At 50.6% G+C, this 15,504-nt stretch overlaps 1 protein-coding gene across 3 annotated transcripts in view; it reads left to right on the forward strand.

Moving 5' to 3' along the window:
• Positions 1–15,504, forward strand: part of GRIK3 (glutamate ionotropic receptor kainate type subunit 3) — a 234,903-nt gene that overhangs the window by 144,793 nt on the left and 74,606 nt on the right. For all 3 annotated transcript variants that reach the window (XM_082421907.1, XM_082421905.1, XM_082421906.1), the window contains exons 3-4: positions 6,993–7,250; positions 14,171–14,352. In XM_082421907.1, coding sequence (XP_082278033.1) covers positions 6,993–7,250; positions 14,171–14,352 — 440 coding nt within the window. The remainder of the gene's footprint in view (positions 1–6,992; positions 7,251–14,170; positions 14,353–15,504) is intronic.

The following is a 15,504-nucleotide window of genomic DNA, read 5'->3' on the forward strand; positions in this document are numbered from 1 at the left end:
AAATGTATGTCTGGAAGGTTGTTCCTAGCCACTTTCTTGATAATAGCCAGAAGCTGGAAATAAATGAAAGGTCCGTCAACAGAAGAATAGATAGGTGGGGGGTACAGTTATACAATGGAATTGAACCAGCAATAAAAACAGAACCAGCTCTTGCTACGCACACCATCACAGATGAGGCTCACAGACATATTGTTGCGTGAATGAACAGTAGTCGCCTCTGGAAGAGGGATATGAACTGGAAGAGGGAAGACGGAACCTTCTTAAGTGTTGGAAGTGTTCTATGTTTTGATCTAAGTAGTAGGTACATGAGTTCAGTTATACGTAAAAATTCATAAAAGTCTGTGCTTAAAATTAACGCACTTTACTGAATTGCATTATATCTCAATAAAATAATGTAAGTGGCTTCTCTCTACTGTCACTCTCCCTTAATGTCCTTTTGATAATATACCTAAGACAGACCCCTGCTGTGGTTAGAAGCACCCCTGTCTGACCCTGGAGGCATTTCTGCTGTTGCATCATGCCCCCCACTGGGGACCCTCCATCCCTTGGGGAACCCCATGTTCTGTGATCTTTATTTTTTCTTTTGATCTTTGGTTTTTCAAAATGTATTCCTCGGGAGTATCATTAGGACTCTTCCAGAGGGGTGAACTTGGGCCTCATTCTAATTAACCCAATGATAATTCATTTTCCCTAGGCAGAGGTTCTCATCACGGCTGGATCCAGCCACCTCGGGCCATGTGGGTTGAGGGGATGCAGAGGCACGGAGCCTGGCACCACCTGCCCTGCCAGCTCTGGTTGTATTAGTCCTTTCCTCCACATGAGGCCCAGGAGGCCTTTCCCCATTAACAGGGACTTTCACTTATTGTCTTTAGTTTTAAATGTTTTGTGGAAAATTAAAAGATCAGTGACTTCCAGGCAGTGCCTGAGCCAACAACCCAGAGAACGTCTGTGTTTTCTTCCAAGCCTGACCGGAGTGGGCCTGGAATCGACCCAGCCCTCCCCAGGCTCCTCTGCCTCCACTTATTCTCTGGGCTGCTCAATTCCTTTTAAGACACACATTGATCGGGATAATTTTTGCTATAACTACAATTGCCATGCAAAGGGGGTGAGGGGGGGCTGCGTTCAGGCTGTGGACTCCTGCAATGACTGTGAACAACTGAGTTACTATAAAATGATCAGAAAATGGATTCAAAACTGAAGCCACAAATAACGTAATTACCGCTGTGTGTGCTCAGGGCTGCCAGAACAAGAGTTGGCTGCTGCCCTGGAAACATCTGGAGATAAAGCTGCTGTGGCTGCTGCTGCTATAACCCTACCCTGGTCCCTTTGGGGCAGCAGTGTCCTTCCAGGCTGGAAGCTCCTCAGAGGGTGGAAGGAACATGGAAGGGACAGGAAAAGGGATGTGGAGAGGGGCCGTGGAGAAGACATAGGTGAAGGGCAGGACTGACGCCTCCTGCCACCCAGCAGTGAGATCTAATCATTGCATCTCTGGGAGAATGAACCCCAGTGTGGTCATCAGGATCATATCACACTGTCGTCGCCACTATCAAAACCATTGCAGTATCACCACAGTTACTGTTATCACTGTCAGCCGTGGTATCACCTCCGCTCTTCACATCAGCACCAGCGTCATCACCCCTCCTATCGTCATCAGAATCACTGCAGTGACAGCTGCTTCTTCATCATCACCAATCTCATCGGTACCAGCATCATCACCACCATTCCTGTTTCCCTCATCCCTGTCACAGTCATGGCATTAACATCATTGTGACCGATCTTATCAATACCATCAAAATTGTTATCAACCCCATTCACATCCTTGCCAACGTCACCATCACTGTCATGGCATCAGCATCTTCATCATCACCTCTCATCACCACCAACATCATCACCACCATTACTGTTATCACCATCAGCATTGTTGTCACCTCCTTCTCATCAGCACTTACATCACCATCATCATTCCTACCGGCATCATCACCATTACTGTCGTGACATTGACATATTTATCATCATTGGTCTCCTCATCACCATCCCACCATTGTTATAACGTCGTCACCTTTCCACCCTCATCAGTGCCATCACCATGATCATCAACAGCCTCAGAATATGGTCTTCACCATCACGACTATCACAGCTATCATTACAGTTACCTTTATCATCATCATCACAATCGATGTCAAAATCAAAATCACTTCCTTCAAGATCCCTCTTACAATCCTCTGCATCATCATAATTTGTGATGGGTCCACTCTCCCCTGCCTCAGTCAAACAGGATCCCCAGACCTTGAGCCTGGGCAGCGGGCATGACCTAAGCAGCTGGGCTGGGTGAGGATGGAGGTGGCAGGGCAGCATTTGCCTGCCTGCTTCAGGGTATGGATCAAAGTAGGAAATCCAAAAGACAGGTTCTTGGAGGGGGTAGCGGGAGGGAATGAAACACAAAAGCTATTCAACCAAGTCATCAATCAGAAGGTCCTAGAAGGAAAAGAAAAAGAGTAGAGACAGTAGATAGTAGACTGGAAACCAGGGACATCAGAGGACCGCTAGGAGGTTCAAAACAGAAAGAGGAGGTAGAGCATGAGAGAAACCTACAGATTTCACAGGGTGCCTACATCTTCAGGTTTGGGCAAGAGGGAGTGACCAGGCCTGGATGGCTGTCCCTCACTCTCATCATCTCTTCCATATTGGTGTCCAGTCTCTATGGCTACAAAATGCTCAGCGAGCACCTGCTCATAAGGGGACGAGTGGTCAGAGAGACATTCAGTAAACCCAGAGAGCAGAAGAACAGCATGAATGGGCAGTGAGAGTGTAGGTCAGGGCATGGCCTCCTTGGGGCACGGGCCCTGAAAAGGAGAACTGTCCCCAAATTGGACCATTTACCAACAAACCTAGAGTTCCAATTTTTGAAGCATTTATTATCTCTAGGGTTTATGTCACACACAGTCACACAGAGTGCTGCCCGAGGTTTATTCACTCTAGGGTGACAATAGCAGGGACGAAACAGTGCTTCCCAGACTTGATCTCCAGTCCCACCACTGTAGGAGCACCAGGAAGGCACCATGTGCCCTATTGTGTGTCCTCTCTTGCACTTGGCATGGGCCATGAGAAATCCTGGTCACCCAGGAGATGCCCTCTGTGCTGGGCCTGCTACCTTCCACACATGGCTGTGCTGTCCCGTGTTCCAGGTGCTTCCAGCAGACTCCTGGCAATAACTAGCCTACCCCCCGGAGTGCTCTTTCACCCAGACCATAAGTGGCATTCTCTGATGTTCTTGGGGGAAGTACAAATTTCAGGAGAAATAACTACGTTATACAATATCTCCTATTCCTAGGAGGCAGTAAGGGAGGAGGGGTGGATGTCAGTGGAGAGGAAAAATACCCTGAAGACCATACATTATGACCAATTCAAACCACCCTGTATTTTTGGATCCCTTAGCCCAGGCAAGAGGGACTCTCTCCCAGGGCCTGTGCTTTGGAGGGGCTGCCCTTACCCTCCCCTGGTTGATGTCTCCTCTGAGTACAAGGGGTCAGTCAGACCAAGGGGACTTGCCCACCAGGAGCCTGTGCCCTGCCCTTCTAGTCTTTGCTCCAAGTATCTAGAACCCTGCATGTCCTGCCCACTTGGCTCTGTGCCCATCTCTAGGCCTGCACGAGCCTCTGCCCTGGCCTGTCCTCTGGAGGGAGAACCACACTCCCATGGTCACACTCCTAGGCCCTATGTAGGGGTGACCAAGAGACAGCTGTTTGCAAGGAGTGTGGACAGAGCTTGGACATAAGAAGTGGGTGTCCACATGGTAAGTTTAAGGCCCTTTATGGTTCAGGGTGGAACCAGTGGCCAAAGAGGAGGGGGCAGTGTGGAGGCTGGTGCCTTCTCTCCCCACATCACTGAGTAGGAGAAGTCTCCATTCTCACCTGACTTTACAGGTTGTTAGGAAGGCATATTTGCCAAGGTAGGAGAAAAGCACATGTTTTATATAACAGTTTGTTAGCTTGACTTAAAAACATTTAAATATTTAGCCACTGGGTATGTGGGCCTCTCTTTGTTCTTTGGCCCTGGGCCTTGCAAATCTTAGGGGTGAGCCTGAGCCCAGTAGGTCATTCCCAGAGGCTCTTGAGGCAGCCAGGATGTGTCTGAATCCACTGTGTATCCATGTTTTGCCTCCTCCTACATGCATCATATGTTCATACGTGTGCACATAATGTCATTCCCATGGCCACAGGCTGGTGGGTGTGCTGATGTGCCATTGATGGCTGCAAGTGACAGAAAGCCAAATCCTAACTGGCTTAAGCAAAAGGAGAATGTATTGGTCCATGTAACCAAAGTCCAGGGTTCCACTTGATCATGGGGCTCACATTTCTTTCTCTCTCTTAGCTCTTCTGTCCTCCACACTGACTCCGTTCACAGACAAGCACTGTGATTTTTCTGTGAGCACAGGGGGCTACCCCACCTCCACATCTTACCTCCTCCCAGGTCCAGTTATAGCAGGAAGTTCCCCCTTTTCAGTGGGAGGTCTCCTGCCATCCCGTTGGCTCCAACTGCTCACATGACCATCTTCCAAACCAAAGTCTGTGGCCTGGGGGCAGTGAGTGAGCAGTCGGCTGGGGTCTGGGTCCCTCGCACTACCCCCCCGGGACTGGAAGTGGGAAAGGCAGTGGAGCCCAAAGGAAAACTAGAGACAGTTGCCAGAGAAAAGGCAGTGGCTCCTGGGGAGCCCGTGACTGCCCCTGAGAGGTCCCACTTTATGGATCTTTTAGACACAATCCCTGTAAGCCTATGCCCTGCTGTGAGGCCCAGCTGCCCTCGTTTCTGCTCATTTCATGCTCTGCTGTGCCCACTGATGCTTGCCCTTCCCAGGAGCATCTGCCGTCTGACCTGCCTGAGTCCTTGGGCCTCCCCCAGGAATGTGAGCTGTTTGAAGGCAGGGATTCAGCATCCATTCACTCAGCACCTACTCAGACCAGATTTAAGCACTGTTGAAACAGCAATAAACAACACAGATCAAGCCCTTGCCTCTCTGGAGCTTACCACATTCTAGTGGGAGGAGAAAGTCAACAAATGAACAAGACTTCAGTGGTCATTTAATTGATAAAGAAACAAAGCAGGTGCGGGTTTTCGGGAGTGTGGCTGGACAGGGATTGCTATTTCAGGTTGGGTAGTGATGTGTTTCTAATAAGACACAAAGATGCAGAGACCTGGAGGAAGGGAAGGAAGGAGTCATGTGGATATCTGAGGGAAGAGCATTCCAGCCAAAGGGGACAGCACATGCAAAGGCCCTGAGGCATGAGTGTGCTAAGCATGTTTGAGGAACATCATGGAAGCCAATGGGGCTTGAGTGATGTGAGGAAGGGAGAGAAGGATGTGAGAGGAAGCCAGAAAGTGGTAGTGGGGACGGGGACAGGGTGGGGAGGAGCTGCAACAAGTAGGGCCTCATTAACCCCTGTAAGGACTTTGGCTGCGAGACTGAGTGAAGTGGGAGCCCTTGGAGCAAAGGAGTGATGTCATCCCCCCTAGGTTGTGAAAGGTAAGATGGCAGGAGGATTACGGAGGAAGCCAGAACCGGTGAGGAGGCTTCTGCAGTAAGGCAAGCAAAAGATGATGGTGGCTTGGACGGGGGTGGGAGTGGAGAGAAGTGGTCAGATTCTGATATGCTTTGAAGGAGAGGCAGCAGGAGTTGCTGATGGGCTGGGATGTGAGATATGAGAGGAAAGGAGTCAAGACAAAACCGGGGTTTGGGGCATAAGGCACTGGGACAGTGGAGCTGCCGTTTACTGGGATGGGGGAGGCTGGGAGGAGAAGAGGGGGTGACGTGTTGAACACGTTAGGTCTGAGATGCAACTTAGGCATCCAAATAGTGATGGTGAGTGAGAGGTGAGATGTACAAGTTGGATGCTAGGGAACGGGTGGGGCTGGAGGTTTAAGAGTCACCAGCAGGTAGATGTTTCATTCCTATATGTTTCTCAACTTTCCCCCCAGAACAGGACCAGGGACAGAGCTGGTGATGCTAATCACAGAGATGGTAACATAAAAGTAATCGTCATTTCTATTTCACGAGTGCTATGCTGTATCTTTTTTTTTTGAATTGAAGTATAGTTGTGTTAGATTCAGGTGTAGAGCAAAGTGATTCTGTTATACACACACTCACACACATATATATACACATACATATAAACTATTGAGTATAGTTCCCTGTGCTATGCAGTAGGTCCTTGTTGTTTATCTATTTCATATATAGTATAGTATATCTGTTAATCCCAAACTCCTAACTTATCCCTCCCCCTCTTTCCCCTTTGGCAACCATAAGTTTGTTTTCGATGTCTGTGGGTCTATTTCTATTTTGTAAATAAGTTCGTTTGTATCATTTTTTTAGATTTCACATATAAGCGATATCATATGATATTCATCTTTCTCTGTCTAGCTTACTTCACTTAGTATGATAATCTCTAGGTCCATCCATGTTGCTGCAAATGGCATTATTTCATTTTTTATGGCTGAGTAATATTCCATCGTGTGTGTGCGTGTGTGTGTGTGTGTGTCACATCTTCTTTATCCATTCATCTGTCGATGGACATTCACGTTGTGTCCATGTTTTGACTATTGTAAATAGTGCTGTAATGAACAATAGGGTGTATGTATCTTTTCGAATTAGAGTGTTCTCTGGATATATGCCCAGGAGTGGGATTGATGGATTATATGGCAGGTCTATTTTTAGCTTTTTAAGGAACCTCCATACTGTTCTCCATAGTGGCTGCACCAACTTACATTCCCATCAAAAGTGTATAGTCATTATCTCATTCAACTTCCCTATGATTCTCTAAGGTGTGGGCTATTACAACCCCAGTTTCCAGATGAGAAAACTGAGTTTCAGAGAGCTCATCAGTCGCCCACCTCAGAGGGGTTTTCAAGATCACTGCTCCCCATGCCCCCAATGCCCAGATGCCTGATGAGACAGCACTGACCCCTGTACCATCCTTCCCTCCCTCTTTCTGTTGCAGCCTGTGACCAGCTGGCACTGGGGGTGGTGGCAATCTTTGGGCCATCCCAGGGCTCCTGCACCAATGCTGTCCAGTCCATCTGCAACGCGCTGGAGGTGCCCCACATCCAGCTGCGCTGGAAGCACCACCCACCGGACAACAAAGACACCTTCTATGTGAACCTGTACCCAGACTACGCCTCTCTCAGCCATGCCATCCTCGACCTGGTCCAGTACCTCAAGTGGCGGTCGGCCACTGTGGTCTATGACGACAGCACAGGTAGGTAGCCAGGCCTGGCTGGGCCAAGGGCAGGAGATGAGGGCGGCAGAGCCCCAGGATCGGGCTCTTTGCTGCTCGCTCAACTCAGCTGCCCCTGGGGAAAAAGTCCACACTTACACCCAAGCCTCATCTAGTCACACTGATGCTCGCCCTGCACTCACCCGCAGCCCGGTACACACCAGCCACACTCACCCAGCCCAGCCCACTTCACACCTGCCCTACACTCCCGCCTCCACCCCAGCAGCATGCTCCAATCTGCACTCACGCCTGCACAGCCACGCCCACACCTACCTGCACCCTCCATTCACACATTCTCCTCTGCAGCAAACGCATCCAACTCCGCGCTGGCTACGAGCGCAGACTCTGGACTCAGACCAAACAGTACGTGGTGCGCGCAGGCTCTGCGCTTACTAGCTGGGCAGCACGGAGCTGTTCCCTCTCCTCCTCTTTCTTTCCAAAGACTCAAGTCCCAAGACATTTCTTAGCCCTGCCTCTTAAGAGAGTGACCTTGGCAAGTCACTTAACCCGTCTGGCCCCGCTCTTCCCACATGACAAGTCAAGAGCTACAGCAGCCCGCTTGGAGAAAGCCCTCCAGCTCTCAGCTGCCTGTGATTCAGTGTCAGCTCTTGATTACCTCCTAATGGGGAGTCGGGATAGTGGGGAGAGAATCCCTCAGAAAAGACGATCAGAGATTTAGTTAACTCAGGATTCGACAAGCACGTCTTGAGTTCCTGCTACACCCAAAGCACCGGACAGTAGATATTGGACGGCAGAGACCCCGAGCCCTGCTCAGTGCCCCCAGTTATTGAGAACCACTCCTGCCCAGCTCCAAGTCATGGCGGTGTTGCTGCAGCCCTGTAGTTTTGCCTGTCTTAACATACCACTGTGAATGATTGTCTATCTTTGAGCCTGTTTCTGCTTCCAGACCATGGGTCTTTGGTACCTCTGGGGTTTAGCACAGCATGTGGTACAATGCAAACGTTTAAATGTTTGGTTGAATCGAATTGAATTGAACTGAAAATAAAATGGAAATAAACTGTAATTCAATATGGCAGGAAAGGATGCGTTGGGCACTGGTAAGGAAGAAGAAATAAAGAAGTGGCTATTCCATCTTCTTTGGAGAAGTTAGTCATGTTGAAGTGGGGTGAGTGCACGCCCAGAGCTCACTGGTCTCTCTAGGCCATCAGAGCTAAGAACCAAGTGCCGTGTACATACAGTCAGAGCTAGAGGCACCTGGGGAGAGGAAGCTCCACGGCCTTGGCTAGTCTGGGCTGATCTGCCAGAGGAGGAGAGACATGAGCCTGGCCTTGAGGATGGATGGACAAGGAGAGGAGTCACGAAGGCATTACAGGAGGGGGAAGAGTGCGAGCAAGATGAGGAGGTGCGACTGTGCCTGGCGGTCTCCTCAAGAGGACAGCCTGGCAGGGAAAAGGATCCCAGTATGGAGGGTAGGAGGAAAAGGTCAGATAAACAGCATGTATAAGGCTGTGGGAAAGGTCTGTGCTGTCTAGCTTCAGAGTTCATACTTTATCTTGTAAGCAGCCAGGGACCACTGAGTGTTGGTTGAGCAAAGAAACAGAATAATAAAAGCAGAGTTTTAGAAGGTGGCACTGACAGCAATATACAGAGGGTTGGAGGGAGAACCTGGAGCAGGAAGACTGAGGCAGAGGGGGCCATGTTGGTCCAGGCAGGAGCAAAGGGGCTGCTTGGAAGAGAAGTTGGGACCAGAATGGAAGAAAAGAATTGGATGTGAGCAGGTAATATTGAAAATTTGTAGGAGTGTCACGGGCACAGAGTAGTCAGAACAGACACTGGCATAAACCACGGCCCAGCAGTACTGGTGCCTCCAGGCTGGATGGGGGCAGCGGGAGAGGCTTTGCAGAGGAAAAGATGCTGTGGCATGAAGGTGGATGCCAGTGAGACTGGTCAGAGCGGATGCTGAGGCCTGGAGCCTCCTCTCCCCAAGGATGTCTAGCTCTGACTGTATGTACACATCACTTGATTCTTAGCTCTGATGACCAGTGACCTCTGGGTGGGCACTCACTCCCCTATTAACTTCTCAAAAGAAGATGAAATAACATCTTCATTTCTTCACCCTTTCCAGTGCCCAACACACTCTTTCCTGTAGTATTTAATTATAGTTTGATTCAACTTGATATTCAATTCAATTCAATTCAACAAATATTTTAAAACTTAGGGGAGTCAGTGATAGAGCTGGTTTGGTCAAAAAGAACTTAGTACTAGGGATTCAGGGTTGGATTCAGTCAAACAATTATATAACTTTGATGAAGAATAGTGAGTAGTAAGAAGTATGCTCCCAGAATCAGGATATTTCAAGGGGACAGGACAGCTTGTGGGTCATCAAACCCATGGAATGGGAAGCACTTTATAGCCGACTTTGGCTATGTTTGCTTTGGGGGTTGTTTCCATTAGGATGTTTTGTCTGTGAGTAACAGACAACCCAACTCAGATTGACTGGAGCAGTAGCCGCTTAGTTATCTCACTGACAAGAAGTCTGGAGATGGGCCTTTCCAGGGCTGGTTTAGCAGTTCAGCAGAGTCAAGGTGCTGGGTCAGTATCACTGCAGTTCTCTTGACTTTCCCCCTCATAGTCACAATAAAGTTGCTGCAGCTCCAAGCATCACATCCTCATATGATGATACCCCAGGAAGTGGTAAAGAAAGAGGTAGAAGCCAAAGGGATTGTTCTTAATGTGGTTCGTGCCTCTTATCAGGGAGGAAAATCTGTCTCGTAACCTTCCAACAGACCACACTATACAGCTCACTGAGTCTGCGCCTGCCACCCTAAACACATTCAGACAGGAATGGGACTGCCACTGATGGGCTTTCACCCATCCCAAGTCACGTCTTGGGGTTGGCATGTTGCCACCCAAACAAAATCATGGTTCTCTTAGTATGCTTGAAAAGGGTACATCAGTTATCTATCTCTATAATAATTCTGTGTAACAAATCACCCCAAAACTTAGTGACTTAAAATAATAAGCATTTATTTAACTCACAAGCCTGTGGGGTCAGTGACTGACTGAGATTGGCCAGGTAGTTGTTCTGGTCTCAGCTGGATCACTTACCTGCTCAGGGGTCGGCTGACGGCTGGCTGATCTAGACTGGCCTTGGCTGAGATGGTGGGGTAGCTGGGCTCTCAATCCTCCAGCAGGCTAGCCCAGGCGTGTTGTCATGACGATGGCAGAGGTGAAAAGAACAAACCCAGTGTGCAATTCCATTTCAAGTGTTTGCTTGTGTCATGCCTGCTAATACACCATTGGCCAAAACAGTTCACGTGGTTGAGCGCAATGTCGTGGGTAGAGCAAGTCACCTGCCCCCGCAGCTGGAGGGCACTGCAAAATTACATGGCAAAGGATGGGGATGTAGAGAGGGGTGAAGAATTGGGGCCATCACTGCAATGCACTGCAGGGAGAACTGTTTTAAAATGTACCTGGGATCTAAAGGGTAGATACGACCAAGTGATGATATGAAAAGACCAATGGCATAGAAAGAAGAGTTGTTACTTACAGTTCCCTAGAAGAAGAAGGGGACACACCATGGCACCCAGGGCCACATGGAGGGTTGGTCAGGAGGCAGGAGCAAGGGGAAATCATGGGCAAGAGCCTTTATTAATTACATATCACTATAGGTGGAATTTGTTAGGTGCAGACATCCCATATGGGGCAGGAAGCAAAACACAGATTGTAGGGCTTGTGGTTGGAGAGTTTATAATACGATTTTTGTGTGCCCAGGAAAACCCAGTGATAATAGGGATACAAACAACTTTGGTCATCAGTTCGGCCCATGATTTCAGGATGCCAATTCATCAGTTATAGAATACCAAGAGTGATTATTTCAGGGACCAGCAGTGTTTGCCCTATGAGCTTTGCCACATAGCCACCTTCCTAACCTAACCCATGCACAAAGACAGATTTATATCAAGAGTGAAAGGGAGAGGCTCAGAAAATGCTGAGGTAACGAAAAAGGGCCCAGCCTAAGAGCCAAAAAGAATGGGTCTTGAATTTTGATCCCATTGCTGGCATGCTGCAAAATCTTGGGAGGCTCACTTAACCTCTTTGGGCCTCAGTTTCTTTATCTGTAACATTGGAACAAAAGCCCCTACTCTGTATGCCTTCTAGGACGGGGAGATGTTTAAATAGGGTAATGAATGCAGAAGTGCTTTGTAAGTGAAAAGCATGACTTCCACAACCATGATTCACTGCAGATATTTTGAGAGAGATTGATTAGGGAAGCAGCCAGGAAGGAGAACTCACCTCAGGCGAACAAAGAGCCTAGTCCTCTGCGGGGTGAGCCAAGACGAGCCTCTGGTCTCCTTTGGGAATACACCGACGGGAAGGAGGTCTGACATTTGCTGCTGGAGAATGTGGGTCACTGTGTATTACACAGGGCAGTGAACTTGGCTGACAAGAAAGCTCTGGTGGCCTCTGCTCTAGCATCCAGACTGTCCCTGTCCGCATGTCCTGGGTCCCCAAAGCCCATGTGCCTACCGATGCTGCGCCTGGGTCTGAAAACTGAGCAAGTGGGAGCAAAGCGTGTGCTCAGGGCCACGCAAGGTAACAGGTGTGAGCGGGCAGCATCATTCAGCCAAAGTAAGAACTTCTGGGATTAGTTGAGGAGGGAGGGTAAGGATGGGTGTGTGTGTGTGTTTGGGGGAAGCTTGTGACCCCTCCTTCCTCTGTAAGGTCACCTGATATCCTCTTCCTGCCCCCATCAAGTCTGGTATTAGAAAGCACTGGGACCCCTGTTTGGTCCAGACCACTCTAGGGCTCCAGAGCCCTCTCCCAGCCCACACACCTGGATCTGAGACCTCCCAGGGGGCTGGGGGCTCCTGATGCCCACAGCCATGGCGAAGCTTGTTTGGGAGCTCTCTGGGAGGCTTAGGTCCCAGAGGAATATCTCTGTCCTCCCCAGCAGAGTGGAGTGACGGATACCAGTCGGATTGCTTTCCGGATGTCCAGCCCTCAGGAGCGGGAATGAGAGGGTGGACAGACCCAGGTGTATGTACCAGAAATGGCTTTGGAAATCCAGACTTTTTGTTGGAAGGCTCAGGAAGTGGGTTGTCTGTGTGGGGGGACTCTGTCCAGATAGGGGGCACTGCGACAGCTGATTGCGAACTTTAGTCCATCGCAAACTAGCTTAAGCAAAAAAAAAAAAAAAAAAAAGGCGAGGGTAGGGGGAGGATTTTGTTGGTTTCATTTACTGGAAAGTTCAGGAGTAATTTTAGCTTTAGAGGTGCAAATGAGTATCTTTAGGGCTTATTTTCTTTCTGTGTTTCCTGACTTCTGCCCTGTGGGAATCCTTTTCAGGTTCTAAGTGGTGACCCCAGACTCGCTTCCTCCCCATTTGGAGTTAAATGGAAAGAGGGTTGTCTCTTACCATTTGCTCTGGCACAATTCCTGGGAGTCATCTGATAGGACCAGCTGGTGTCACACATCCGTCTCTAAGCCCATACCTTTGCCTAGAGCAATGTGTGTGCTGATTGACCAGACTGGGGCCAGATTCTGTGTCCCTGGAGTGGGGACAGATTCTGTGTCCCTGGAGTGGGGACTCTTGAGTCACATGGACTGAGCATGGGGTAGGAGTTGTTCCCTAAAGGAAAACCAGAGTGCTGTTAGAGGGGAAATGGAGCATGGCTGAGTGGACGACGCAGCCAGGATGCAGACACCGAGCCCTGAGTATGGGCGGGGAGCCCAGCAGGTGGGAGGGGACGGCCTGCTTGGGACCCTGGGCCTGTGCTTCCTCCGCTCTTCCTGCAGTGGGTAGGGCGAGAGAGAACGGCAAGCAAACTTGCTTCCAGGCTAAGCAGAGAGGAGTCAGCAAGAATGGACCTTGTACTAAGGATGGAAATGGACTTAATTAGACCTAAGCGAGCCATTTGTCTCCAAGAAGTGACATTCAGTTTTCCCTGGAAGTCCCCAGATTAAGTGGTTTTGCAAAATGCCAAGGTGGAGGATATTTCAGCGTGGGGAGAAAAAAAGACAGTAGTCAATCCAGTTCTGGAAATTTGTGTTGAGCACAACCAAAGTGCCAGGCCCCGTGCTAGGGCATGTGGAGACCCAGTCCCTGATGTTGAGGGTCTGTGACAGGACCAGGAGAGTGAGATGAGGCCAGAGGAGGCTGGTGCTGAAGGACGAGGCCACTGAGTTTCGGGGGAGAGGGGCAGGATGGGAGTGGGGTGGGGAGACCTTGTCTGGGCAGAGCAATAGAGGTAGTCGTCATGGAGGAGGCGGTTGCACTAAGCCCGGAAGAATGGTTAAGGTGTACGGGGGCAGCCTGCCCTTGGGGGTGGAGGCCGGGCACAAATACCACCCGGCCTTACCTGGTCCAACTGTTGGTACAGCTGAGCCTGGAGCCGCCACTTGGGCCGCATCCTGGAAGCAGGCTGCTGGGACTGTTTAGGAAGATTACGTCCCATGCTTCCCAGTGTTGCAGGGGGCAGAGGGCAGGGGGAGGAAGAGCGGGGGGCCTCTGGTTCAGGCTCCATAAGTCTCTACACCGACTGAGTTAGAGAGGGGCAGGTGGGTGGACTCAGTGGGGATTCGCTAGCTGTCCATGCCTGCTTTTGAATCTACAGGTGTGTACACACCTTCACCTACCTGTGTACACATGTGTTTATCAACCCAAGTGTATGTCCTGTCTGCGCATGGAAGCATGTGTTTGTATGTACACACATGCCTGTGGGCATGTGCCAGCGTGCACAGCTGGGTGCACGTGTCTGTGCCCCAGTGTGCTAGTGCCTGTGTCTGCACATGCGTGGCTGAGTCCATGAACTTATCTCCGTGGGCCTCATGTCAGTGTCCATATGTGTCTGTAGACCTGTGGCCACACGAGTCTGTGGATACCTGCAGCTGGGTGTATGTGGGCTCACATGTGTCTCTTGTGCCCCGGGACCTCTCAGGGCTCATCCGACTGCAGGAGCTCATCATGGCCCCATCAAGGTACAACATCCGCCTGAAAATCCGCCAGCTCCCCCTTGACTCTGATGACTCACGCCCGCTGCTCAAGGAGATGAAGCGAGGCCGGGAATTTCGCATTATCTTCGACTGCAGCCACACCATGGCCGCCCAGATCCTCAAGCAGGTGCGTGAGCCCTGGCCAGCGGGAGGGATGGTTGGGATCTGCCTGCCACTTTTCCCACTCTCCCCGCCATTTCCCAGACACAGGCATGATGTCAGCCAGATACAGGTTCGACCTCTAGTCTGCCTCTTTCCGGCTGTATGACCTTGGGTGGTCACTTTGCCTCTGTGAGCCTCAGTTTCACCAGCAGCAAATTGGACACAGTGGTCTCGACACGCTCTGAGTTGGTGTGAGGATGGGATGAGACGATGGATGAGCTGCCCCAGCCAGGCCTGGCGCACAGAGGGTGCTGAGTAAATGCTAGTTTCCACGCCACCTCGGGGCTGGCGGGAGGCGCGGGCTGCGGAGAGGGAAGAGAACACTGCGGGAAGCACGGAGAGGCCTGGGGGTCTCGGGAACAGCCCCCAGAGTTCCTCTTCCAGCCACTGATTCCCTGCAGCCCGTGGCACTCGGTGTCACTCTCCTACCACTGGGAGGTTTATCGAGGCTCTGTGCAACGTCTGCTCAGCTCTGCAGCAACGGAGGGGGAGGAGAATGGCTCTCGGTCCTTGGCCGCGCCTCCGTTCCCGACACAGCCCAGGGTGGCGTGCTGGGAACCAGGGCGAGCTCTGCCAGCCCCCTAAGAAACAAACAGCGAAATTGCTCACAGCCCCCTCCAAGGGTGCTGCGGCTGAAAACAAAACCACTCTGATTCGAACCAGTGCTTTGTGTAAAAGGCAGTTATGTGGTCCCAGAAAGCGAACCTGGTGATTGGAGGAGGCATTCTGTGGGGCCTTGACACATGACCCCGGGAGATGCTGGTGGCAGGGAAGGGTCACAGGGATGCAGGGGGAGAGGTGCTGAGCTGGCCATGAATGTGTCCAAGGCCTGCCCCGCACACCCTGCAAGGGGTACCCAAGCTGAACGGCAGCCTCTGTCTTCCCCCAAAGGATGTCCCACCCCAGGACCCTTCACATGGGGGCTAAAAACTCATTTGAGAGCTTGAATCCTGCTTCTGCCCATGGGTGCTATACACCCCAGAGCAAGTGGCCCCGGAGTCATCCCCTGCTCTGTAGATGGAGTGAATGATCCCTCCCTCCCCTGGTTCTGGAGGATTCAGTGAGATGAGGCGAGGAAAGAGTTTATCCCAGTGCCCAGGGCACTGTCAGCATGGAT

This window comes from Balaenoptera physalus (assembly GCF_965194825.1).
Source record: "Balaenoptera physalus genome assembly, chromosome: 1".
Taxonomy (NCBI): Eukaryota; Metazoa; Chordata; class Mammalia; order Artiodactyla; family Balaenopteridae; genus Balaenoptera; species Balaenoptera physalus.